A 26,271-nucleotide genomic window follows, 5' to 3' on the forward strand; every position below is an offset into this window, starting at 1 on the left:
GGGAACGAGGACAAGATACTAAACTGTAACTAGATGTTCAGCTACATAATAGTGAACCTTCTTCACAACAAGAAACCAGGATTTTGGAAGAGCTTACCACAGCTGAAGGAAGAGCAAGATATCTGGACACCCGGTCGAGACCGTTCAGTGAATTTGACAGGACGTTCGCTGCAGGGAGAAACAATTGTCAGGATTCGAAACTTAAGAGCCGTAGGAAAAGAACCTCAATGTGATTTCAAAAGCAAGTTCTGCACAGGACATAACCTGACCATAACTTTAACTTCACATCAAAGCTCTGCACAGGACATAACCGGAACACAACCGTGAATGAAAACGGAGTTTCCATGACGCTTGTTCATATTTGAAAAACAACAGATGTGAACGGTTTTGATATGAACATCTGGGATTAAGTTTGGAATAAGACAAGACAAGCCAAGATTTTTTTTTTTTGCCTGAAATTTAGTCAAAGGCTTTATTCTGCTGATGCTGGATGATTCTTCACTGAATATAAATCACACAAAGAATCTTTCTTGCAGATACTACCACTGCAAAGAAGACCATACCTTCCCTCACGTAAATCCCTAATAACTTATAGTGCTGTGTGGTGTAGTGTAGTGTAGTGGTGCAGACTAAAGACTCATCTCTTCAGGCTGCACCTCTCACCATCCCTCTCCCCATCCCTCCCTAGCCTATAGTTTAGCTCAATGTACCTAGTTAGGATAATACGATTGTTAGTTTATTTGGCAGGATTGTTGTTGTTGTTTTTGTCTGATTAGGCAAATGTAATTCCAGTACTAGTTTGTACTTGGTAGGATTGTTTGCTGAACAGGTTGCTCTACAGGGTTGGAGTCCTGATCGATGTGGTCACTTCTGGCACTACGATCCTTACTTCACTCTAGTGTGTTTCTTTTGCACCTCTACACCGTGAACCAATGCACTTGTTGTACGTCGCTCTGGATAAGAGCGTCTGCTAAATGCCTGTAATGTAATGGATAGAACAGAAAGAAAGAACTACAGGCAGACTCAACAGATCAAGGCAACCATTGGGGCCTGGGAGACAGCAGCTGGGCTGGCATTGTCTTTACTGTAAAGATAACAGGAATCCTGTCTTGTCACCAGCTTGTAGGTTCTTATTTGTGGCTTTCTTTTAGTGGATTTCTTGTTTACACAAGGTGTTGGAACTACCTGTCTGCTGCTTTTGCTTTGATCCCCCAATCCATGCAAGTAATTCACAATAATAATTTTTAAAAATCATTCACGAATAAAAAGTCCTTCATATCGAAACGACGGTAAGAGCCATTGAAATAATGTACAAAACCACGGCCACGTTTTGCCAAAATGAACCAAACCGTATGCTTTAGAGCAGGCACTAGCCTAAGCACTAGTCAGAGGCTGGGTCTTACCGGCAATTCGGCCAAATGTCCCGTTAAGACTGAGAGAGGTCTTACTGAGACCTCACAGACCGGGCCGGGTGAGAGATTCGGAGAAGGCGCGCCTCGCACACTTACTTGAACTTCATGCTGAGGGCGTTCCACTGCCAGAAGCACACGGTCCCATCGGCCCCCGTGGAGGCCAGGTAACGGGCCGCTCCCCGGACCGACGGGCTGAACTGCAGGAGCGCGGGCGACAGAGAGAGAGAGCCGGTCATCACATGACAAAACCCACAGCACAGGCTACAGGAAGTCATAGGTTATCTACTCTACTCCACTTCACTGAATGAAAACCTGGCAACCACAAGGCCTTTGAAGTACACCATGGGCCCCTTTGGTCAAAAACATGCCCTAATGGCAGACAGGTCACGAGACCCCATTGTGCAGGTTGTGAATGAGACTGACAAGGAGAAAGATCATGTGGGATTAGTGATCCGCGTCTGAATTTGCATTTGCAGAAAACAGGCTTGGTTGTTCGACAGCGTTAACAGGAAATAACCTGGGTAGCCAGGTTGTTCCCCGTCCCCTGCACACCTGTCTAAACCGGGGCGGTGTCGCGCTCCTCACCTGTATGGAGGTGATGGACGCGGCGTGGCCCTGCAGCACGGTGATGGGGGCGCAGGTGCGGAGGCACCACACCCGGATCACCTTGTCGCAGCTGGCCGAGGCGATGAGCGTGTTCTCGTAGTTGACGGCCATGTCGGAGATCTCGGCCGCGTGGCCGCGCAGCGTGGAGAGGAGCCGCCCGTCGTCCGTCGCCCAGATCTTCACCAGGCAGTCGTCGGAGCCCTGGAGACCGAGGCCGAAGGGACAGGTCAGAGGGGACGTGGCTAGCCCTGTTCGGCCACGTTCGGTGTCGGTTCCCGGACTCCGTTTCCCAGGATGCACTGGGCGCTTACCGTGATGATGCGGCGCCCCGTGCGGTCGAAGGCCACGCAGTACACGGATGACAGGTGGCCCAGGATGCGCCGGTGCATTTTCATGTGCTGGTAGGTGGAGGACGGGAGGGCGTGGCCAAAGCGGGCCACGCCTGTGGCCTGCCGGGACCCCACGATGGCAGCTGGAGGGGAGAGAGAGCATCAGGTAAGTACCTGCCACTCTTGAATGCCTCGGTGATAAGAATAATGAGGAGCAAAGGGCTTTAAATTTCACTTTATTTTTAACTTTATCTTAATATCAGCAACCAATTCAGACCCAAGAAACCATGTGAGATAAGTTAACAATGTGATCAACTGCATTAACTGTTAAATGAAGTACTAAGTAATGACAAAAACCAGCACACCCAGTAGCCCTTCAGGATAAGGCCTGCATTACAGTAAGCTAACATACCACCCAGAGCTCTTCTGTCCTGCCCAAATAACATTTCAGCATCAGGACATCTTCAAACCTTCAGAGATCCGCATCCAAATTTCACATCATACATTTCCAGAGCACAAGCACCCGGGAGTTCCTGTGCATGCGATACGGGTCCGAATGCTCAGTTAAACATTTAAGTAACTAAATAATGTCTGCGCTCCAGAGAGATGGGAAGCTTGTGTCTGCACGTACAAGTAATCAGTGCGACCACAGCTGGCTCAAACTCAGGAGATTCACTCTTTCCATGCAAAACAGCAATCATGTTCAGCATTACAGGCTCCCCCGAGGCACTGGCAGAGCTGTGTGTGCCCCCAGGTGCTTGCTCACTCCCTCGACTGACTGGAAGGTACATTATAATTTCAGATTCTTCCCAATTGGTTCTAGTTAGTTTTAGTGTTACCTTGCAGGTCAGTAGTTGACCCTGTCTTGTACTGCTGCCTTCAACTGGAACCTCACTTACCCATGATACAGATTTGTCAGAAGTCATGACCTGTCCACTGGATTATTAGTAAGGTACATCCCGGGAATTTGGGGAGGATTAAGCTCTCTCATAAGTCTCAGTCTGGTCAGGCTCAAAGTACAGCCAGTACAATCGGTGCTGACGGAGGGCGACAGACATTGAAGACAACGAGACGGGAGAAGAGCGCTCACCGACGTTGGGCGGGCCTCCGTACACGAGCGGCGGTTCCGGAGGCCGTCCCCGATGCAGAGCAGCGAAGGCGGTGCCGCTCCATACTGTGTAGCTACACCCTGTGAGAGAGAGAGAGAGAGAGAGCGGAGAACAATCACATTACAGCAGCGCCCAGCCAGGCAATAGCAGCCCCCACGACACAGACTCCACACGGACCAGGACAACCAAGGAGCCTTTGTGTGGCTTCACATTCCTGCACAAGCGATGAGCGCATTCACACATGGGGAAAATGCAGACAGAACAATATCGTCCTCTTGCTGGGCTAAGAAACAAGCTGAGTTTCACGCACCCAATGCCAGGTGGGCAAAGTTTCCAAGCTTATCATTGTTACAACCTACTTTGCCCCCACCGGGAGACACCTGTGACCTCATGTGTCAGAGATTATTGGAGATTACACAGCATTCATTGCCTAGATGCTCTTATCCAGAGGCCACTTACAATGTAAAGTGCCTGTGAAATGACTTTGAATGCAGTGGTCTCCTTAGTTACAGACCCTCAGCTGGGTGCTTTAACAGGGGAAATAACATTTTAACCTCAACTTCACACACTGTTAAGGTCAGAAGTGTGTGCGGCCATGCAAGTGAGAAAGCCTGCCATACATCACTCAACATAAAGTCCTTATTCTCAATACCAGGGCTCAAATACAGATATATTAACCTTTGAGTTGTACTCAGGTCAAACATGACCCTTTTCTGTGAAAAACAAAGAAAAACCCCTAAATTTTTCAGGATGAAATTTCATGACTTTCCCTGGAATTATCATACCATTAAAAAGATAAACATTGGTCTTTTTTATATTTTTATTAAAAACAGTACAGCAGCGAACATAACTCTTTTTTAACCCTGCAGTTACGAAATCAGAAGTCATAATCAAAGTTAAGCGACACACATCTATAACAGATTAAAGTGATGCCGCATCTTTACAGAAAGCATGGGCCAATGTAGAGTATAATTCTTCCCAACATTAACATTGTCCAGGCATTTCCAATTCCATCATTCTCAGCTGACAAATAACCTATCATTGCTCAACTACAACTGAGAAGTCACGCAATGTCCAATTAGATCCATGTATTAAAAAATGTTTATGCAAATTTATGAAAAGAGCAGTTAGCTTTCTGATCCTTCCCGAGGTCTGAAGATAGAGTTAATGCTAGCTACCAAGCGAACAGCCGTCTATAAAAACATACCCTTAAAATCTGTAATAAATGTACTGAAGCAGGTCGTGTATACCTGCACATACAAGAATGATATACGTTTCTTTTACGAAAGTTAATTCACTGGTTAATTTTACAAATATATCAAAAATAATCATCAGACTCATAGATCGCTAGCTAGTATAGAGCGTATATTGTCGATACAGTTCAGTGCTAGGGAACCAAAAAAGCCCGGGAAAGATTATACACTGGGAAGAATTATACACTACACCGCCTATTACCCACACAGACTACCCAGAAAGGTCCGGTCAGAGGTGGGGCTTACCCTTGGCACTGCGCAGAAGGGACTGCTTCCCAAGACCCAGGAGAGTCTGGACACCAGGGACGCTGGGGGGAAACTCCCTGTCCAGCAGTGGGCCGATCCTCTGGCACAACCGCAGCAGGTAATCTGCAGGGATATGCTGGTTGAGCTTCACCTGCATAGAGATAGAGTGAGAGAGAGGGAGATAGAGGGAGATAGAGACATTTGAACACAGTGTATTCTCTGCAAGTCCTCAAGCACATACATGTTAAAGAATACAGAAAAGATCATTTTGAACACAGAAAAGATCATTTCAAATACAGACCGATCATCACTAACTGTCTGGAAAAAAAAAAATCAAAATCTACAGTAAAACAAGGTACAGACAAATATACACGTGCAGAGATACAAATATTTACTCTGTGTCATGCAGGAGCGGGAAACCTGGCATTTCCATTTTATAATTGAATGCTCTCAGCCATCTCAACATACCGTAAAAGTCTCAAAATTCAACAAATAAAGTTGACCCCATGGGATTAAACCACAATCCTGTACTGATAAGCAGATAAAGTAAGCGGTTTGTAATGGGTTCTGAAAATGTTTTTGGAGATGTAAAGTTTTGTGCAATACCTGCAATGCACTATACTCATTTAGCAGATGTTTTTATTAAGAGCTATGTACAATATGAGAAACAAAAACATAGTCCCCTGATTAATATGAGCGATAGCGCCACAGCTGGCTAACAGCATTCCCAGACTAGCGAGTAAAGACACTACATCACTAAAGCACTGCAGCAAGTTCACTATGCAAACCAAGAATCAAAGTACAAAATAATAAGCACATATGGACTACACCGATAACAAGCCCTAAGACGAGAAGCATAAAACCATAAAACGGCTTAAAACGTAAAAGTAAGGAGTAAGGACAGGAGGTGATCCAAGAAACAGTCTCCCCTCTCTGTGTTAGCTGGGATAAGTGACCACACAGGGAGGGGAGAACCAGTTTCCTCGAGGTTATGGAATGACGAGACCTGGCCGGCCGACGTGTAGAGTTTTAAGATTGGAGGTAAAGTGGATCTGCTCCACTCACTGCCCCTTAGGCTACTGCAGGGGTTTTAAACTTGAGGCGAAACCGTAACAGCGAGGTGAAATGAGGACGGTCATGGCATGACTTGAGAAAACTCAGGAAGTTGTCTGGTGGCATTTTGCACAGGTACAGGGGTGCCGTGGTCAGGAGACCAGTGAGGAGGAACTGTTGTCATCCAGACACAAGACTGCTGTGTAGAGTAGGCGGGGGGGGGGGGGGGGGGGGGGTTCTTTGGAGGAAGAATCTACACACCCGTCTCACTGCCATACACAAGGCAAGGTCACACAGCCATGATCTTTTTGAGCTTGGTTAACAGTCTATTACTAATATTATCCAAAAGAAACATCCTGTTCAAATACTATCAATATCCACATGGATAAAATTGTAATTGACACAATCACTGCTCTGCCCAGGGCTAATGAATGAATCTTTAATCCAAATTAGCTCCAAATAAACCAGGTTATTTCAAGCATTTAATTGAGCATATCTGGAGTTAACTTTCCTTAACTCTGATATTTAGGCAGACATATTAATCAATGCACTTCAGCAGCCAGAATACAATGGGCAACGGCATTTCATTCTGTTTGTGCTCTTTTAGCACATTGGTTATAAAGACCACACTTATGACACAGACTAGCAAGCAACTAAATCAGCTATGATAAAATAAAAAATGTAATAGAGCTAACGACAATTTACTGAAATAAGCTTTAAGAAACCGTTGCCCTGCCTTTATTTAAAGGGACAACATTGAGAGAAACTGGTTAAGCACTGCCGTTGTACTCTAAAGAACCGTACTTTACCCGAGTCATTTAAGTAACTATCTAGCCGTATAAACGGATTATCTAAATGTGTAAATGTAGATTATCCAAGTTATCCATCTGTGAAGCTGTACAAAATGTTACGACAGAAAACCTTCACTTTCATGTTTTCCTGACACACAACAGACTTCTATCAAAGAGGATTAAGTACTCATTTCACATAGTTACTAATCCAAAACGGAAACTAAATTTAACATAGTTGTAACAAAATGAAACGTCGTGCACAGCGGGCTAAACAATGGCCCATGAATACAAACCACCACAAAACAATGGCCCGTGTTTGCGAATAACTTGTACTACAGCGCAGTCAGTAAAAACGATTAGTTTGCTAAATGAACTTAGACTGAAACAATATTGCTGGAGATTATGTCTGGGCTCGTAAAAAGCTACAATCATCAAACGACATAAAGTATTATACTAAAATAGTTAAATCCGGTGTTGAAAGGAACCGAATTTCGGCCATAATTATATTTAAATGTAATTCAAGGGCATACAAATGGATTTACACGTGGGAAATGCAGCAAACGCTAGTTTTCTGGACCCATTTCCCGTAAACAATAGCTGACTGTAGACACTACAGCAGCGTCTCCTTTTGTGCACTCTTCACCATACACACAGCCACCATTAGCCTGCTTGTTGCGTTTAATGAATATTCACACACGTACTGCAGTTAGGCGTCTAGGCGTTATGGGCCAATCAGAATCGGCCTTCGTTGTTTTCTCCAACTACTCAAATAGTAACTGGCTTTTTATTGGCTACCGGTAGAGACTGACGCTTCTTTCCCCCATTCTCGCCCATGTTCCAGCCTCGTTCTAGATGCCCTCGGATAACCCCCTCCCCCTTTGCGATACACAATAAGGCGTTCATTTCCACACAAAATACCGATTTCAATCCGAAACGTAAATATTATTATTTTCTAAATATGGCGACAAAACAAGTTAAGACACCAACCCCCCATCCTATAAAACATCTCAAATATTTTCACCTGACCGGATTTCGTTAAAAATATAATTTCAGGTTTTATATCAAAAGTTTATTATAGTTGAAAATGCACTTGACAGTGAGGGTAAACTTTTAACAAATACTCACCCAGTCTTCGAAGTTTCGTTTATATTGTTTGCCATCCCAACTCCATCGTTTGGGGATAAGCTAAAAAGGAAACACGCGGTTAGCTAAATACACGAAAGCTCAATGTACATAACCATGTGTTTTTTCCCGTCCTCAAAGCCGTCCCCATCTAGAACTAAATTATATAATATTAAACTAGAAAAGCGATATCGCGGAAACGAGACGTGAGAATTAGCTAATAGACGAGAGCGAGCGCAACCTACCTCATACTCCTCCAGTTCCTCTACTAGGATCTGCAAAGCAACACAGTACTTTTCGTTAGCCAACTAGCAAGCCGCTCTGTATATACCTTCTTTAGAAAAGTAATCGAAACAACAATTCGACTTGACTTATCTTTCCGCTTACCTGTGCCGATTTTTTGCACGGTCCCGACTGGAGAAATCTAGCAATGAGGTAATACAGTTCTGAAAATAGAGGACAGCATTATAAAAGCCGGACAGACCTAGCTAGCTAGTACGCTAACTATACATGCCTTAAACTGTAGCTAGCATCTCCATTTTAATAAAAACAACACAAGTCGCAAAGGCTACGACACCCACCAGCTTCGATTTGTGAACACGGGTCTTCTGCCATTACTCGATCCAGACGGTGGATTTTGATATACAGAAATTTCTATTCGCAAAATAGCCTCTTGGATTGTTCCCCCGGCGTTCGGCCTTTTTCCTTTCTCAGGCTTTCACGACATCGCGTTGTGCTTTGTTAGCGCCCTCCCTCGACCATCAGCGCACCTGCAGTTACATCGCCGGCCGCTGGGAGTTATTCCCAGTGTCACCGGCGTGGGGGAGGTCATGGTAGTGGAGGGACGATTTCTTTTGAAGAGGCATCTTGAAGGATTTCAAAGTTTTTCTTAGATCATAGCTATCGCATGCAAATGTTTTGATATTTTCTGTATTTTTGTGTCTAACAGCACACCACCCTTCATCAATTGCATAATGTGATATGGAGTATTGCGAAATTAAATTAATTTCTTGGAATTCCTGTAAATTCTAAACAAGTCTTAGACTAATCACGCATGGTTCCAGGTAAAACAAATACACATTGAATCCCGTGATATGGTACTAGTTTTTAAAGTGGAAACATTACATATACATTACATTACAAGCATTTGGTAGACGCTCTTATCCAGAGCGACGTACAACAAAGTGTATAACCATAATTATTTGTTACTAAGATTACTAATGTAAGACACAAATTATTTGTTTTGTGGTCAGAAATGAACGTTATTATATTGGTGTGAGCTATTTGTTTTTTTTTTTTCAAATTGAGCTGTTTAATGTGTTTCTGACGTTTTTCTCGTAAAGCGAGAGGAGCAGCCCTCAACTAAATTAAAATAGGATCAAGTATTTTCTTGCAGGGGGCGCTCGTGCTCAGTGATTCCACGATGACTCCTTTGTCAAGATATTAGATCCCCATGTTTGGGTGTGGATATTAGATAAATGTCTGGGGAGTACTACATGAGTGGGTAGTCCCCGTATTTCATTTTAACTGTGAGAACTGAATATTTGACAAAGTTTGCCTGTTGTATTTCTATTTTATTTATATATATATTTTTTAAATGAAGGTAAGGCAGAAGTGCCTTATTAATAAGCCAAGTCAGCCACACAGAATAGTGAGTTCCCAGCAGAGGGTAGTACCCCCAAAACTTTTAAGGGGTCACAAACTCAAACAAAATATTCATGGATTATGTCCACAATACAATTACATTTTTCTTCAATAATTTGTTTCCCCTATTTTACTGCTAATTATTGCTATTTATAGTGATGGTATTACACTTCCAACAGTAACACCACACCATAAAACACATAGAATATTTCAACAACATATTGTATTAAATGGTGCTGCTATAAATATATCAGGACAACAATGATAATATTTAGTTCACATTTTGCAATAAGTAGAGTACTGTACTCCATAACTCAATTCTATACTTTCTTTCAAGCAAACAAAGAGCTGCATGGGTCAGCACAGAAATATTATGTCTTAAATTTACACTGCATGGCAAAAAGTATGTGGACACCTGACATCCAATATCTCAAAAATTATGAGCATTCGTTTGGAGTTGGTACACCATTTGCTGACGTAACACCCTCCACTCTTCTGGGAAGGCTTTATACTAGATGTTGGAGCATTGCTTCATGGATTTGCTTCCATTCAGCCAGAAGAGCATCAGTGAGGTCAGGCACCGATTGGGGGATTAGGCTCACAGTTGGCTTTCCAATTGATCCCAAAGGTGTTGGTTGATGTCAGGGCTCTGTGCAGGCCAGTCAAGTTCTTCCACACCGTTCTTGACAAACCATTTCTATATGTACCTTGCTGTGTGTCCAGGGGTGTTGTTTTGCTGAAACAGGAAAGGGCCTTTCGCAAACTGTTGGGGAAGCGCAAAATCATCATGCCTTCACTGGAATTAAGGGGCCGAGCCCAAATGATGAAAAACAGCCCCAGACTAAGGGGTGTCCAGATACTTTTGGTCATATAGTGTATAGTATGGTGTGTGTTAAAAAGAGAGATAGAGAGCAACCAAAAGTGATTCTTAGGTACCAACCTTAACGTCTGTCTGCATGCCTCCAGAACGCATCTGCCTGTCTCTCTTGGTTCACTGACTCGGTCCTCTTTGTCTGTGACCCCTCAGTTTGAATGGGCACAGCGCCACTGGTTCCCAGTACCCCCTTAGAGACCCAACCTGGTTCGCTCAGTCTGGCTCCCAGAAAATCACTCCTCCCCACCCATGGGGATGTATGCAAAATGGTGGCAGTATGTCCTTCAGATGAGGGCTACACAGGTGCACCGCCAGGCGACGATTGAGGTGTGTTTCACCTCTTCATCACCTCTTTCCAAGGCTGAGCGGTCAGGCCTGGTTTTCCACTCCACACTGCAGTAACATTACCTCCATGCTAAAATGCCTGGCCTAGAGCAAGTAACGTAAATTTTCCTAGCAGTTGTGATCACAACACTGTTCTCACCAATAGGTGAGTGCACCCCATGCTTAACTTTGATGGGAATACGTTGAATCCTAAATATAATTATTCAATAAAACTTCAGCAAAAAACAACTACTTTATGAGGAAAATTAATTATTTGATTGTGTGTACTGTTCTGATGACTGTTTTATGATTTTTTAAAAATCAAATGTGTTTCTATCCCTTTCAATTGTTGTCTGGTTTGAAAATCTGACTTGGGCCGATAAGAAAAGACTTGGGAGCCTTTAAGCTCACCTCTCTGACATTTACAACAGGCAGGTGGATAAGGAAGGCCCATGTCGTACTGTAAGAATGTCTGACCACCCCCTATTTAGGTAGTTTGAGCTCCTACCATTTGGCCAATGGTACAGAGTCCCATCTCATAGGAGTTTCAGAGTCTTCTTTGTTTGCACAGCAATTAATATGTAGAATTTGCACATAAAACGTAGGCCTAGCTTGAACATTATTTATTTATGTTTTTTTTTTTCTTCTTATGTGATATTTTGTGCAGCTTTTTAATCCATTTTAATTGAACCCTGGTACATGTAGATGTAGTGACCTATTGTGTTTTTATGTGATTTTGTTGGTGTGTTTCTTGGCAATGTCTTAAAATCCTGACTGCAATCAAATTCGCTCTTGGGAAAATAAAGACTTGTATTGAATTGGTGGAGAGACACCCAGGTCTGCAACTTGAAGTGCAGGACTCCACTGTAACTGCAGTAGTCTTACTATTAATATATTTGTAACAGAAATTCTTCACCAATTCATTTATTTAGAGAGGAATAGCATTTGGCTTGTGATGAATTCTGCTGTGGTTCTTGCATTATGAGTTCAAACATAAGGGAACTATAAATCTTTTATGTGACGGTGTAAGTGTATGAGGAACACTCTCTTTGTAGGATTCTGCCTGGCCAAGCAACTGATCCACACAGGATTCCCCAGCAGTCCACAAGCCTCCAGACTTCTGTGGCAAGTCATTCAGCATTGTGACTGGCAGACCTCAAACAGACATATTCTCCAGGAAACGACCCGTTTCTCATGAGTCAGGGAAGAGCGGGATGCAAGTCTTATAGCAGAGATCAAGCCCAATGGAAACAACTTAAGGAGGTGTGCAACAGTATATTCCTTTTGAATTCATTTGAATAATTACTTCACAAGGATGCTTTGCATGTGGTTTGGCACAAAATGTACAATTGCTTACATCCATTGGCTATGATCTGTTGTATTTTATGTATTCTATTAAGAGGGGAGAGCAGGTAGTATATGGAAAGCCTGTTCTCAGTACAAAGAGCTTCTTTGGAGGAGGTGGTGTTATTGGACGGCAGCTCTGTTGCCCCAAATTCCATCATGTCATGAGATAAAATCCTGTAATGCCTGTAAGACGCATGCAATGGTCCTGTTTCGTGTCATATATGTAAAGTGAAGAGCTGGGTAGTTTGCATGTTAAACATGTACTGTTCTTTGTCAAGAGGTTTCTTCGTTTTCTGTCCAAATTGTGAACACTTTCTAGTCATATTCATGCAGCATTGAGTTTGGATCTTTTCAGGGTTTCCCACATGAAAGGCAGCTTGCTTTTCTTGGATACTCCTGGAATTGGTTCAATTAATCCATTCTGTCACAGTTGTACTAGCAACAGACTGGGATAGCCCCAAATCCTCACAGTGATACAGCTGCATCTTGCCCATTGGAAGTTTTAATGACTTTAATTTCTTGCAGTGGAAGCAAAATTGAAAATATAATAGATGTATTAACTCCACATCATACAATAACAAAATCATATCACTTTTCATGTGTATATAGTAAATTTATGATAACTTTCAAAGTTTTAGAATAAAATAAATATACCTAACTTTATAGTGTCTTTTTTCTAATTTGTTATCACTAGTGTCATTCAAATAATTGTATAGATTTGTAGTTTTTAGAGAACAAATGCCCACTGCCAGGTTTGTATTTTGTCCCGATATTACACGGAGGTTGGATTCAAACACATTTTATGCCTGTTATATGCATACAGACACTCTCCTAGATTTAATAAAAAGTAAAAGGACCCTTGAGACTTAGAGACTTAGAGACTTAGAAAAAAATATAGTATAAAACTAGGACTTGATCAAATAATGGTGGTAGCATGTTTTTGTGGCAAATTGGTGAACAAAATAAGACCATGCTGACCAAAGCTGAAACTAGACATGGAGTCGGCAGTCTGTACTACTTTATTAGCCTTGCACCACCGCTTACACTGCCTGTCTCCATGGCGTCTGTTCACATGTCCCTTTTATCTGACATTCACAGCTTCGACATTTGGACAGTGAATGGCACTACACTGTGCCCACCAAATCAGAATAAATCATCATGTGCATCTCACTAACCATGTTTTCTGTGCTGCAACATTACTGTTTGACTCATTTGGACAGGGTAGATTCATAGTTTTGAATGGACTTCAATGGGGAAATTTGCTTATTGCCACCAGAGGCTTCCTAAACTGCAGTACCTTGGGCAACCACTGGAGTCTGCGAGCTTCACAGAGAATGCCAATCCCTGGTCCCCTGGGTAGCGTCCATCTGGAATGTAGTAATTGATACACTACATTGGGTGTAGATGTCAGCCGATTAGCAGCAATCCTCTTGTCACACAGTATCATCATCAATGCCCATCTGCACAATTGCGCCCCCTAGCTCTAAAAGAGAGAAGGACGCATTTCGCTCGACAGTTTAGCGCACAGCACAAGGGTCTCCTCGCCGCATGTACAGCACAGGCGATCCTGTACATAAGTAGGTCACACTTCTCATGCTCCAGTTGTCAAAATTATTTGAAACAATGTGTGTTTCTGGTGGGAAGAGCCACGTCCCTGACAAGGATGGCCAAGCCTCCCGCCCTGCCCTGTCCCGCCTCGCTGTGGGATGGGGGATTTGGGCGATGGACGGCTGCCTGCCCACTCTTAGATCACACACAACCCCCTCCTCCCAGACACAGACCTTCACAACAAAGGCCCAGCTTCACACACACTCTACTTTCATTCAGCTGCCAGCTGCTCATCAGGGCAGTGAGGAGCAGCCTGTTACTCAGCTGTGTAGTACCACTGTATATTCTCATGAACAAACGAGCAGTATGGCTTTTCCCAAATTCCATGAATAATTCTACTCCTTTTCAGGGGCACGTTACTGGAAAACAAGGGAAGAGGAATTTGGTCGTTCTTAACGTTCGACGGGTAAGGTGTGTGTACGATCATTTTTACATTCGAGGTGCTGTGCACAGATTTAACCTTGAGCTCGCTGTCTTTGACAGTTCCTGGGGAGCTGCAAGGGGACAGACAAGAAAGGGATATTAAAGTAGAGAATGCTGAGACTGTAATCTTTTATGCAGATCAGATGAAGGATTTGTATAGATCGGCTCATGTCTGGGAGCCCAAGTTTTGTGATGCTAAGCCATATGCTTCATTAAGTTGCCACCCATCAGTTTGTGCGGAGAATAATTGTCACCTACTCTTCCCGTCCAAGAACCTGCTATACAAACGTGAACCAGGGTGTCTGACCTATCTGGTTTTGAAAACCACACAAATTCCTAACCTGGCCTTTGTAAAAAATAATAATCAAGAAGCTGTTACTCAAAACTGAAAGGGCACATTAAAGATTTTAACCCTGTGGGTGGAGATCTCAGCACAGATCTCAAGCAACAGACTGAACTGCAATAGTCTTCACTGAGGTACATACAGTTAAATGCAAGAACATTGGGACAGTTGTGTCAGATCCTCTGTACTTTGTATTTCAAAACAAACAATGACTACGAGAAAAATGTCTGCATTTATTTCGTGTTTTTTTATTTATTTTAAAAACAGACATTGAACTATAAAACAACAATGCCATTCAATGAGTCAAGATCCCCCATTCCAAATCAGCATAAGTATTGGGACAAATGACCACTAGCTGATTAAAATTTCACAGGTTTACCATGTTACTCTAATAATTTAAAAATAGAAAGCTGTGAGTCAGGGCATGGGTTATATGCACATGTAAGCATTTGTACAGTCGGCTTTATAAGTGAAAAGCGAAAATTGCAGATGAGGACCAGAGAACTGAATATGACATCCAAGAAAGCAATTGTGAGAATGAAAGAAAATAAGAATGAATGAATGAATTAGAGCTATTGCAGAATGTTTGTGATTTTCAAAGTCATTTAGGGAACGTCCTAAAGGAATATCTAAGGACTGGAGGACTTAGGAATCACCAGCGATCAGACAATCCATGGAAGATGCCAGAAAGTGAAGACAGGACAATAAAAAGAGTTGTGAAAAAAATCCTAAATTGTCAGGGTGAGCAATTGCTAATGATCTCCAAACATAGGGGATGAAATTATTGCAGGACACTGTGCGGTGAAGACTGAGAAAGGCAAAACCTAGTGATGTCCATGAGTCGCAGACTTGATACAGTCATCAAATGTAAGAGTTATGCAATGAAATATTGATCTTGCGATTCACTAAATTAGTCAAAACTTACATTGCCCAATATGTATGCTGACTTAGAGGACTTGACTCATTGAATTGCACTGTTGCAATATAGTTCAATGTCTGTTAAAAAAAAACAAAAAAAAAAAAACACATGAAATAAATGTTGAAATTGTGAATCTTGCCTCATAGTCATTGACTGATTGATTTGAAATACAAATGTGCTTAGTACAGAAGAAAAACAACCAGTTTGCCATGACTATCCCAGTACTTTTGCATTTAACTGTATGATGAAAGCTAAATGTACTTTTACAGAAATTCATGAGATTTCCAGTGAGAGGGCTTTCACTTGAGAGATGCCAAATTCTGTGATAAGGAACGTTACCCTGCAAGCCAACCGAGGAACCAAATTAGGGACAGTGAACTAGGCGAGGTTTCTGTTTAACCCACGGCTTTAATGACTCAAACACTGAGTAAAAGGGAAGTGAGCAGACACGTGGCTCTCCAGGACCAGGTCGGGTCATCGTCCTCCTGGGGCAGGGGTGAGCAGCTCCAGTCCTGAAGGGCTGGTGTGTCCGCAGGTTTCGGTTTTGCTGTAACCAGTCACCCTGGTTCAGGCAGCTAATTACCTGCGCACACTGCACACCAAAGGCGGTTCGCTCGTAAATTAGACCACAGTAAATGCTTTCAGCTGTCCATGTGCTTATCGAGGAATGCAGGTAAATGCCACATCTTCATGCTGGATATTTGTAAAAAAGCAAAATATTATGGAGTCAAGCCAAACTTCAGGTTCAGAGTTACGGGTTACTCAAAACACAAGGCAATCAAGGAAATTGGATGAGAGCATGCATCCATGATTGATAATCATCCACTAATAAAACATGCTAATAAAACATTCTCCAAACTCATTGGATGGCACTTCATCTCACTGCAAGACAGTGATCCCAAACATACTACCAAAGCAGAGTTTTTCAAAGCCAAAAACAGGAAAATTCTTGACTGGGCAAGCCATTCACCTAATCAGAATCCAACTGAACATGTGTTTTATATGGTTAAGAGAAAACTAAAAGCAACTGGCCTTCGAAACAAACAGGAGCTGAAGATGGCTGCAGTACAGGTGCAGTACATGACAGAGAAGATATTCAACACCTGGTGATGTCTATGGGTCACAGACTTCAGCAAAGGATATGCGACAAAGTACTAAACACGACCACTTTTTTTTAAACATAACATTAATATACCCCAAACATTATGGTGCCCTGAAATGGGGGAGGGAGCTAGGTAAAACAAAGTGCTGTAATCTCTACATGGTGACACCAACATGTATAAAAAGCGAATGAACTTTAACCACATGTGAATTATTTGATAACATCTAAAACTGTGCAGTACAAGAAAAAAAGAAAAAAGAAAAAAAATTCCCAAACATTATGGAGGACACTATGTGTAGCATATTGTCTGTATCTGTCCATCAATCTGAGTCTGGGCAGTGCTGCAGTGAAAGGTACATTTCTCTGTTTTGAATTGTCTCAAATACAGCGAAAGAAAACATTTTATTGAAAACAAAAAAGGTGCTTGTAGCCTAATATTTTTTTTTTTACAGTATTCAGTTGCTTCTTGATTTACACAGAAAAAAAAACATAAGAAATGAGGAAGGACAACACATTGAAATGAAAAATTATAGTTAAGCTTTTAAACTCAATTAACTTTTCAATGCAGGTTGGGTGGGGGACTGAGTCATTGTCATCAGAATGTAGTTTTCAAAAAGAAACCACTGCCATGCTGAAAATGGTGTACTCTTATCTGTGCAGCCCCTGTGGCCAGTGAGTTGGGCCACATAATATAACTACTACATTTCAATTCATATATGTAATACATAGATTTACACAGAACTCTTATTGTACAAACATTTTTCATTTTTACTTATAGTTAACCAGTGGGGGAGGCATGAAAGGGTGTATCTCCAGTCTAGAATGATTTGCATTTGTGCAAACAGGATAAAAAAAGCTTTAAAATTTCCATATTTTACCATTCGTCCCATTTTGAGCAGAAATAAATCTTAAACAAAAATACAGTCAGTATGCATCGTACAATATAATGGCCATTTCAGCAGTTCCCATAACTGACAATCCACATTCTCATTCAATTGTGTTTTGACAATACAGATATTGAGAAAAAAAAAACAAGAAAGAGAAAATAAGAAAGAGACTGGGCATGGGAGAATAGTAAGGCAGAAGCCACTGATAACCAAGAGAAACATCAATGGTCATCTCACACACGCAAAGAAGCACCTGGATGATCCCCAAGCCTTTTGGGATAATGTTCTATGCACAGGTGAGTCAAAAGTGGAACTTTTTGGACAACAGAGGTCCCATTATGTTTCCTGTAAATCAAATGCAGCATTTCACAGTAAGAACATCATATTAACAGTCAAACATGGTGGTGGTGGTGTGATGGTGTGGGGATGCATTGCTGCCTTAGGCCCTGGACGAATTGATGTTATTGATGGAACCACGAATTCTACTGTGCACCAGAAAATTCTAAAGGAGAATGTCCGGTCATCTGTCTGTGAGCTGAAGCTGAAGCGTAATTGGGTTATGCAGCAAGACAATGATCCAGAACACAAAAGAAAGTCCACATATGAATACCAGAAAAGAAACTAAAGTAAAGTTTTGCAATGGCCCAGTCAAAGTCCTGACTTCAACCCAATAGATGCTGTGGCAGGACTTGAAACGAGCAGTTCATGTTCAAAAACCTACCAATTTGTCTGCGTTAAGTTCTGCAAAGAAGAGTGGGGTACAATTCCTCCACAGCGATGTGAAAGACTGATATCAAATTATAGGAAGCATTTATTGCTGCTAAAGTTGGCGCAACTAGTTATTAAGTTTAAGGGGACAATTACTTTTTCAAATAGGTGATGGATGTTCGATAACTTTTTTCATTAAATAAATAAAAATTATTTTTTTAAAATGTGTTTGGTATTTATTTAGGTTCCCTTTGTCTAATATTACATTGTGTCTAAAGATCTGTAAAAGTATTTAGCTCCTTCCAAGGAAACCAGGAAAGGGCAAATCATTTTTCTAGGCACTGTATATCTAATCTCATTTGAAATATCTCCTTTAGTCATTTTAGATGCACGTGACAAGACAGGCGTTTTTGGGTAGGTGTTTATTTGAACGTTAGTCCCTTTTTAAGGCAAAAGGCTCAATATAAAATAATCAAATCAGTTTGGAAACAACTTTTGTTGGGAGGACAAAGCCGTAAATTTTGTTGATGGGAAAGATTGAAGACCTAAAGTGGTAGCAGAGTGCATAGAAGAAAGAATGGACAAATACTGAGAGATTTGATATTATATGTAGCGGTGGAGGCTTATTACTTGTGACACTGTAAAAAAAATGCACTGAATGGCTGATTTAACTGGAAATTGAATAAATTAAATGGTGGTCTCTCCCTTCTGCACAATACTGTAGCAAAGGTGTTAATATCTTCAGTTAAAATAGAAGGTTTTGTGGAATAGAAAATATTTAACCTGAATACATTCTGCCAGTGTTGTCAACACAATGACGTTAAAGCTTCAAGAACTTCTCTTTACATGAAAGGACATTAAAAAGAAAAATAAATGCTTCCTACCACAGACCTGTGACCCATCATCTAAAACCTCAGAGAAATGTCCTATTTCATACATTTTCTGAACCTACATTCCAAAAATACACTTATTTGCTGATGGAAATCTTCTACACCTGTATTCTGAAATTTTACCACAGGAGTACAGGTTGGGAGAAGTGAAAGGGAATTAACTGGAGACTGCAGATTAGTAAAAGGAGCCATGTCACCTAGTGTTTTTCCATCGAACAAATCCCCAGTTACTAAAATGGCCACAGGCTTGTTCTACATAATTGCCCATTTTTAACTTTACCACACAAAGTTTACAGCATAATACTGATAAGTAAGATGTGATTTCATTATGTAACCCAATTTCATCTGTATGGACATGTCACTCTTACTTCAAGCCCCTCCCAAATAGGGGAGCTGAAGTAATGACAGGGTGGACCTGGATCCACAGCAATCTGCAGTGGCGTTTTCACAACCAGTAACCAAAAACTTAAATAACAGTGAGTGAAAGAGTGACAGCAATGTAGAGGGAAAGCATTGTCATTATTTAGGCCAGTGATTCTCAAACTCTGTCCCATGGCCCCCCTGTATAAGCTGGTTTTTGTTACATCCACAATTGCAATCCACAGAATTTTAACAACATGTTAATTTTGTGTAACTGGGTGCTTTTAATTTTCAGAGAGATTATTTACCTTCTTAAGCCACATTGTCAGGAATAGCAATACATGCCCTGAATAATTAGATTCACGTGTTCATATTGTGCTATATTGCAAACAATTGCATAAAATAACCGATTCTGAAAGAAACGTGTCCATATGTCCTCCCACAATCCAAAGATATGCAGGTTTTGGTAATTGGTGATTCCAAATGGTGCGTGCCTCCTATAATGGACCGGCGACCTAACCAGGGTGTTTTCCTGCTTCTCGCCCAATGCATGCTGGGATAGGCTTTGGGCTCCCCACAACCCTGACCAGGAATTAGTAGGTTAGATAATGGAGAGTAACTATGTGTTCAAGAACCTAATTAGGAGCATATTAACCTCAGTCTTTCATTCCATCAAAAAATGTACCTTTATGTAATCCATCGCAATATAGCACAATATGTACATGGGGATTTTATTCTTTGTGGCATGCATAAATATTCCTGCCAATGTGGCTTAAGAAGGTAAATAATCACTTGAAATAAAGAAAGCACTCAATTAGGAAAACTTAACAGCTTGTTAAAATTATGGGATGGCAATTGTGGTTGGAACAAAAACCAGCATACACAAGGGTGCCCCAGGACTGAGTTTGGGAACCACCAATTTAGGCTACTGTAACCACTTTAGCAATATTGTTCATCCCTTTGAGCAGAAAAGCCCACTGGCAGTCTGAACCATTGCTTATCTGAAGAGAAGACAGTAAATGGGAACAAAATCCTTGGACCACATACATTTAACAGGATGGTACTATGAATTCTGCTCTGTCACAGAACATTCAGTTTGTCTTCAATTTATTAGATGATTTCAGATGTCTTTAACTGAACACTCATTCAGTGGTCGGGAACACAAAATAACCTAGAATACTAAATTTGAGTAGCTAACAAATTAGAGATGGTTATTGTGTTGAACCCCAAATGCATCAGAAAAGTAACCCGGAGTGAAACTGAATGAGGAAAATTCCAAGATTACTTTATTAAGAGACACCCAGAACTCAAAAGTTGGTACACAGACAACTGCATATTTCCACAGATGTTCGAATTTGTTAAGAAAAAAATTTCAGAACATTTTTAAGGTCACGCCTGACAGTATGACCTTCAAGCTTCTTTTTCAATCATTTTTGTTTTATCAAAATAATTTTCAACATGATAATTAAAAAAAAAAAAGTCAGTCCACATCGTAACTACCTGGAATGTTTACAGTTTCTTTTACACAATTCCTCTTTCTTATAGACAATCCATTTTAAAAGGAAAAAAGTTAAAAACCCCCAAATGTAAAACAAGAAAAAAAAAATCACTGCACACACAAAGGTAAACAAAATGACAGCCTACAGCAGTGAAATGGATTTGGAAACGTAACATGTGACAACACTCAAAGATTACCAACTGGTATTCTTTTTCCTACACTGAACAAACTACCAACAACCACATAATGCCATTTAAAAAAAATTAAAAAATGGTATTCTTTGTCTTGCTCGTTGACACAAAACTGCAAGGTCCTCCATATTTAGCCTTGTCTTGTGCTAAAACCTGCAGTGATATAAAATTGTTGATAAAAATATTCCTCTGTTAACAATACATCATGGAGGTTTAGGGGTACCATGTGACACCTGGGGGCCAATCAGTGGTGGAGGCTGGATAGGGGTGTTGCTACTCAGGTTTTGCTTCTTCCTTCCCTGCTTCTTCTGGGGCCTCGGCAACCTGCCAATTAACAATTCAAAAGCTGGTCAGACCTGATAAACCAAGGGTATGGGACTCTGGAAACCATAGAAAACCACACAAAGCAGCTTTCCCTTAATGCAGAACTTCATATTTACGAGACTCCTGCAACGATGCGATTATAGTCTGAGACATCTTCTGGACCATCTCGGCTTTAGTGATCTCAGACCAGCAGTGGTTTCAACCATTCCAAAGACAGGCAGAAATAAGGTGCATTTGTTGAACTGGATTTAATAAATTTGATCCTCAATGATCTGACATGGACACAATCAATGGGTTAGTCTAAACGAGTGGGTTAGTCTAAACCTTACTGGGAGCAAATGAGCCATATGGAATATTTCTGGGGCATTTCCACTTGTTTTAATTCATTATCTCAATGGTGGAAATACAAATAATTGATGATGCAATAACATGTCTAGGAGAGGTTTAAAGATCTTGGGGATGGGTTTGTACACACAGACTGTATCACTTGCACACTGACAGGGACAATGGTTCTCATCTTAATTACATCCATATGGGGTTTTGCGTTTGCATTTAATGGACAACCATTTTGGCCTTAGTCCCTTATAGACCACAAGTGCAGAACGAGTTAAGTTTAAATTGATCACATAATAAACTGAATGTATGTGCATCAATACTGGTTTACCACTTCAATAAAGACAAAGACATGCTTATGTTCGTATTGTGCTTTTCTGATAAGTATACTTTAACTTGAGGTCTATAGTATAGTGTAAAACACTCTACTGTAGTGATTTGTGAACCAACTTAATCTCCTGAACCAACTTTAGGCTGCCTCAAGTAAGATATCATAATTTTTTTTTTTTTTACTTCCTTAAAAGCAGAAGTGCCTTTGGGGTTCACAGTCAAAAATAATTGTTACAGCAAAACAAATGTTAACACAATCAAATGCCTCTCTCCTTTCACCTCATCATTCTTGGCCTCTCCATTTTCAGAGTGGTTCTCCTCATTAGTCTCCTCCTCTGCCTTCTTCTTTCCCTTTGTCTTTTTGTCCTCCTTCTTGTCATTCACCGCTTTCTCTTTCTGTGAAGTTAGAAAAGAGAGTATTCATTATTCCTTTTCTGGTCTGCCACTTTTGCAGATCTTTGCAACTGACGCTGCTACAATGAAAGCGTGTTACAGTTGCTATTTGTTCACGGCGGTGCTAGTGGTCCAATCATTTTTCCTGCAAACTTGAACCCACACCAGCAACCCACTGCAGTATGAAAGTTTTAGTAGCTAATTTGGCCAACCAAAAAATTACAACTTCGCCATTAACTATGATTTCAGCAAGAAATATACATTTTAGGTATGGGCTTAGCTTCACTCCAAGAGCTCAGCTTTTTCAATGCATTCTGTGGGGGACTCACTGAGAGTGGGGGGGGGTCACTGTAGGGCTGGGTGAAATGGTATTTGAATAATATTCAATATCATTTTGTAGGGAATACAAAATTAAGCTACATCCATAATATCGCATTGTGCTTATACTGCACTTTTTTTAGGAGGCCAAATTAGTTTCCAGCCAATCAACTGCGAAACCACGCGGCATGTAGGAGATGTATCTGTTTGGCAGTCATGGAGTACGGGAGCAATGAGTTACCCTTACTGTACGTCACTTTGGCTAAAAGCGTCTGCCAAATAAATGTAATGAAATGGTAAATAATGTAGCCTTCTGATATTCCACCAGAAGCAGAGCATACGAGTAGCGGTAGCAAAGCGTGCCAGGTGCAGCGTGTCGGTTAGCAGCAAAAGCGGTCGTCTATGCTCAGCCCACCAGCGGGATTCTTGTGGGCTGCACAGGAACTGACGCCTTTTGAAGTTGTGCTAATTGAACGAACCCCGTCGCACTAACGCTCTAGTGCGACAGGGCTTTTGAACAAGCCCCGTCAGCTTGTCGTTCTCCCTCGGAGGGCATTTGGTTCCAGTGGCAACACTGTGCCATGCCACCAAGCATCACTCAAGCCAGAAACTAGACAGACTTGTGTTCCGGGCTAAAAAAAAGAGCAGCTAAGCAGCCAGAGAACAAGTTTACCTTACACAAGAGTCAGGACCCATGCACACAAACATAAACAGGAATACTCAAAAAATTAATGTGTACAATAAACCATTTTTTTACCTGTTAATTTGCACTTTTTTAGCATGTATTTTGTGTTCATTCAGTGTGCACTATTTCTGTCTGTGTACTCCACAGACCCCACTCAATATTTTGGATCTATTGAAAAATAAATAAACTAAAATAGGGGAACTTTTTGTTTATCTTTTTATGCTATGTCAATTTGCAATAATTTATATTCATTTGATAGTTATGAATTAGTTTAGTATGTTGCATTTGACGCGACTCGTTTTGCACACAGGTTTTTATTTATTTTAATTCAGAGCAATATTTAATGCAAGCATAGGTCTGTCTGAGCACTTATTGTTTTATCGAGTCAGCTCTTAAAAGATGTAATGCTTAACTTGTGCACATCTGATTACAGTAAATATAAGCGGTTTACATTAAGCATATAATACGGATTGGAAGTCACTGTCAAGCTATTTCAGAGAATGCATTCATAGAGATATATATTGTATATCGCCAATAAGCTTAAAAATAGATATTATTTTTTAAGCCATATAGCCCTGCCCTAGGTCACTGTTTGTGGGAAAGCACATACCTTTGCTGCCTTTCTGGGTTTTGCCTCTGCCTTTGGGGGTGCTGGTTTCTGTACAAAGAAGATGATGTGAAAAGGCTTCCTAAAATGTCAGGTGTACAAATGTCACTACAATGCACTGCAAAATAACTCAATTATTACAATTATCATCAAATTCTGAAAAGGATGATACCATGGACATCAATATTGAAATTAGCTCAAAGGCTAAATAAAGTAAAGGCTAGTTTTGCCTGAAGCTGCACCCTCCTGATCTTAAAGTCTAATACCAGGAATTTAGTCAATAGACTGAGCATATTCAGCGCCCTTTTCACTGTGGTGTGTACAATATAATTTATATGCAGACAGACACCTGGACAACGGATGTGTGAACAAAAAGGTTATATTACTGACAAATATGATCTAGAGATGGTGAGAATATAAATGCATAGTTCACTCACCAACGATAGCCTTGCAGATCTTCTCTGGGGCTGAAGCAATCAAGAGAATAAAGAACGAACTTGATTAAATGATGAAATTCAGACAAATTCAATATCCATTTTCAAATGTTCACTTTTTATTAAATGCACAACCTCAAATAATCTGTGTAAGATCATTCTTTAATTCCACAAAGCCTTTCCCAGAAATGTATAATAATGTGAATATGCATCTCTTACCTCTTCTTTTACTTCCCCTTCAGCTCCCTGTGTCTGAAAAAGACGAGTCATAATGTCATAAAATACATTATTTACTTTTTAAACAGTTCTTTACCTAACATGAGAATATGACACGATTAAGTAAAGTCTACGTTCGCAGAAGACCAACAGAACTCGTGTAACGTTAACGGCCTAGCTATGGTTGTTACAAAGCCTACACCACTACAGTACTGTAGCATTCCGGCGGGAAATCCAAATCAAGGGAATTACAGCTAGCGACCAAGTAACCACCACTAGCGCTCTTTGATGGCGTGTTACTTTTAACATTATTTTCCCCTCCAGTTTAATTCGTTAACATATACAAGGTGTCGACCATTCCGTTCGTCAGAATTGTAGCTAACCCACAACAGTCAATATACCAACTACGTTAATTAACCAGCTTCTTACAAGCAAAAGCCGATGGCAAGCTGCGTAATATGCAAACTACAAAAAAGCTCAATTGATAAGAGCCAGAAATGCACATGCAATGTGTGTAGTATAGCTCATTTGTAATGTTTACAATGGGCCTATGCCGACAGCTACGTGATTTCTCATTCTTAAACACAATAGACAATACTGAGTTAAAGCAGACTTTCGTCATTTCATTCTGCTTGCCAGAAAACCAAACCCCTAGCTAAACGGTGTGGTGTTTGATAACTTCCAAGACAAGCGTCGGAGACTGAAACCAAAATGGTCCAGTCTAGATTCTAGGCTGCTATAACAGACAGACCACACATCCAACAAGAGTTATGCATGCAGTCTTAGCAAATAAAAATGAAACGGACACAGAAACCGAAATCCCATACAGCTCTTCAAACCAATGTATTACTGCGCCGGGGGGAGGGGCTGGAATAAAATCAACTACACTTCGCCATCTGCCGACAAGAAGGAGTTATTACAACCACCCAGCACGATGAACAAAGGAAGAATAACTAAAATGTATATATTTATGTGACTGCCAAAGTAATTTGTCGTGCGGACAAATAAAAAATACCATAAATTATTTTACTGCGCTCTCTCGAATCTAGCAACAGCATGTATGTGAATAAAACGCAGAATTTGTGTTTGGTCATTTTCACGACGGCTAGTCAGAACTGCAAAGCATGGCTGCCTGTGGTTTCTCCAGCATGGAGACCAAGCTTGACTTCAGACTCGCCACAAGATTAGGAGTACGCTAACGAGGCTGAAAGCGTTTAAGTTGACTTTAATAATAATAATAATTTACAAAAAACCCCATGCATTCCTATCTGTGTTTCCATTCTGTATTTTAATTCGCAAAACGTCTTTTACAATTAAATATCCGTTATCTGGAAGGATTCCTAATACGGCGCTCTGATTTCAGTGGAGGGAAAGTGTATCCGTATAACATTACAGAATTGCAAACGGCTGTTACATACCTTTCTCTTGGGCATGTTGGACTCCTGGATAGCTTTTTTCTTTAAAATAAAACAAAAATGCTCTGTTTTGACAAGCAGAGTTCACAGCATGAAAGAGACGAATATTCCCTTTACACTAATACTGTAGTAAACACACGGCAACATTAAACCTAGCTAGTGGTTGAATGGGGGGAG

At 41.0% G+C, this 26,271-nt stretch overlaps 2 protein-coding genes and 1 long non-coding RNA gene across 6 annotated transcripts in view; 1 reads left to right on the forward strand and 2 right to left on the reverse strand.

The window, feature by feature from the left end:
• brwd3 (bromodomain and WD repeat domain containing 3) overlaps window positions 1-8,671 on the reverse strand; it is a 26,864-nt gene extending 18,193 nt beyond the window's left edge. For all 4 annotated transcript variants that reach the window (XM_035433871.1, XM_035433869.1, XM_035433870.1 and 1 more), the window contains exons 1-10: window positions 8,503-8,671; window positions 8,309-8,367; window positions 8,167-8,196; window positions 7,925-7,984; window positions 4,956-5,106; window positions 3,438-3,536; window positions 2,330-2,490; window positions 1,998-2,219; window positions 1,509-1,609; window positions 98-168 (exon numbers count right to left, since the gene is read on the reverse strand). In XM_035433871.1, the coding sequence (XP_035289762.1) occupies window positions 98-168; window positions 1,509-1,609; window positions 1,998-2,219; window positions 2,330-2,490; window positions 3,438-3,536; window positions 4,956-5,106; window positions 7,925-7,984; window positions 8,167-8,196; window positions 8,309-8,367; window positions 8,503-8,536 (988 nt within the window). In that variant the 5' untranslated portion in view covers window positions 8,537-8,671. The remainder of the gene's footprint in view (window positions 1-97; window positions 169-1,508; window positions 1,610-1,997; window positions 2,220-2,329; window positions 2,491-3,437; window positions 3,537-4,955; window positions 5,107-7,924; window positions 7,985-8,166; window positions 8,197-8,308; window positions 8,368-8,502) is intronic.
• LOC118235951 lies at window positions 8,662-12,768 on the forward strand. Its single transcript, XR_004766950.1, has 2 exons — window positions 8,662-10,766; window positions 11,819-12,768. It is a non-coding gene; the product is annotated as an uncharacterized LOC118235951 (long non-coding RNA).
• A 7,846-nt stretch (window positions 12,769-20,614) lies between these two features.
• LOC118236743 (non-histone chromosomal protein HMG-14A-like) lies at window positions 20,615-26,271 on the reverse strand. The gene is made up of 6 exons (XM_035435344.1): window positions 26,098-26,271; window positions 24,683-24,715; window positions 24,467-24,496; window positions 24,033-24,080; window positions 22,306-22,422; window positions 20,615-21,363 (listed from the first exon to the last, which is right to left on the reverse strand). The coding sequence occupies exons 1-6, from the start codon at window positions 26,110-26,112 to the stop codon at window positions 21,313-21,315; spliced, it is 294 nt and encodes a 97-aa protein (XP_035291235.1). The 5' UTR covers window positions 26,113-26,271; the 3' UTR covers window positions 20,615-21,312.

Source organism: Anguilla anguilla, chromosome 9 (genome assembly GCF_013347855.1).
Source record: "Anguilla anguilla isolate fAngAng1 chromosome 9, fAngAng1.pri, whole genome shotgun sequence".
NCBI lineage: Eukaryota > Metazoa > Chordata > Actinopteri > Anguilliformes > Anguillidae > Anguilla > Anguilla anguilla.

Coding starts and splice junctions, on each gene's coding strand:
- LOC118236743 (XM_035435344.1), bottom strand. Junction 24,081..24,466: donor GATCTGCAAGGCTATCGTTG/GTGAGTGAACTA, acceptor TTCTTTGTACAG/AAACCAGCACCCCCAAAGGC. Junction 21,364..22,305: donor GAGAGGCCAAGAATGATGAG/GTGAAAGGAGAG, acceptor GTTAATTGGCAG/GTTGCCGAGGCCCCAGAAGA.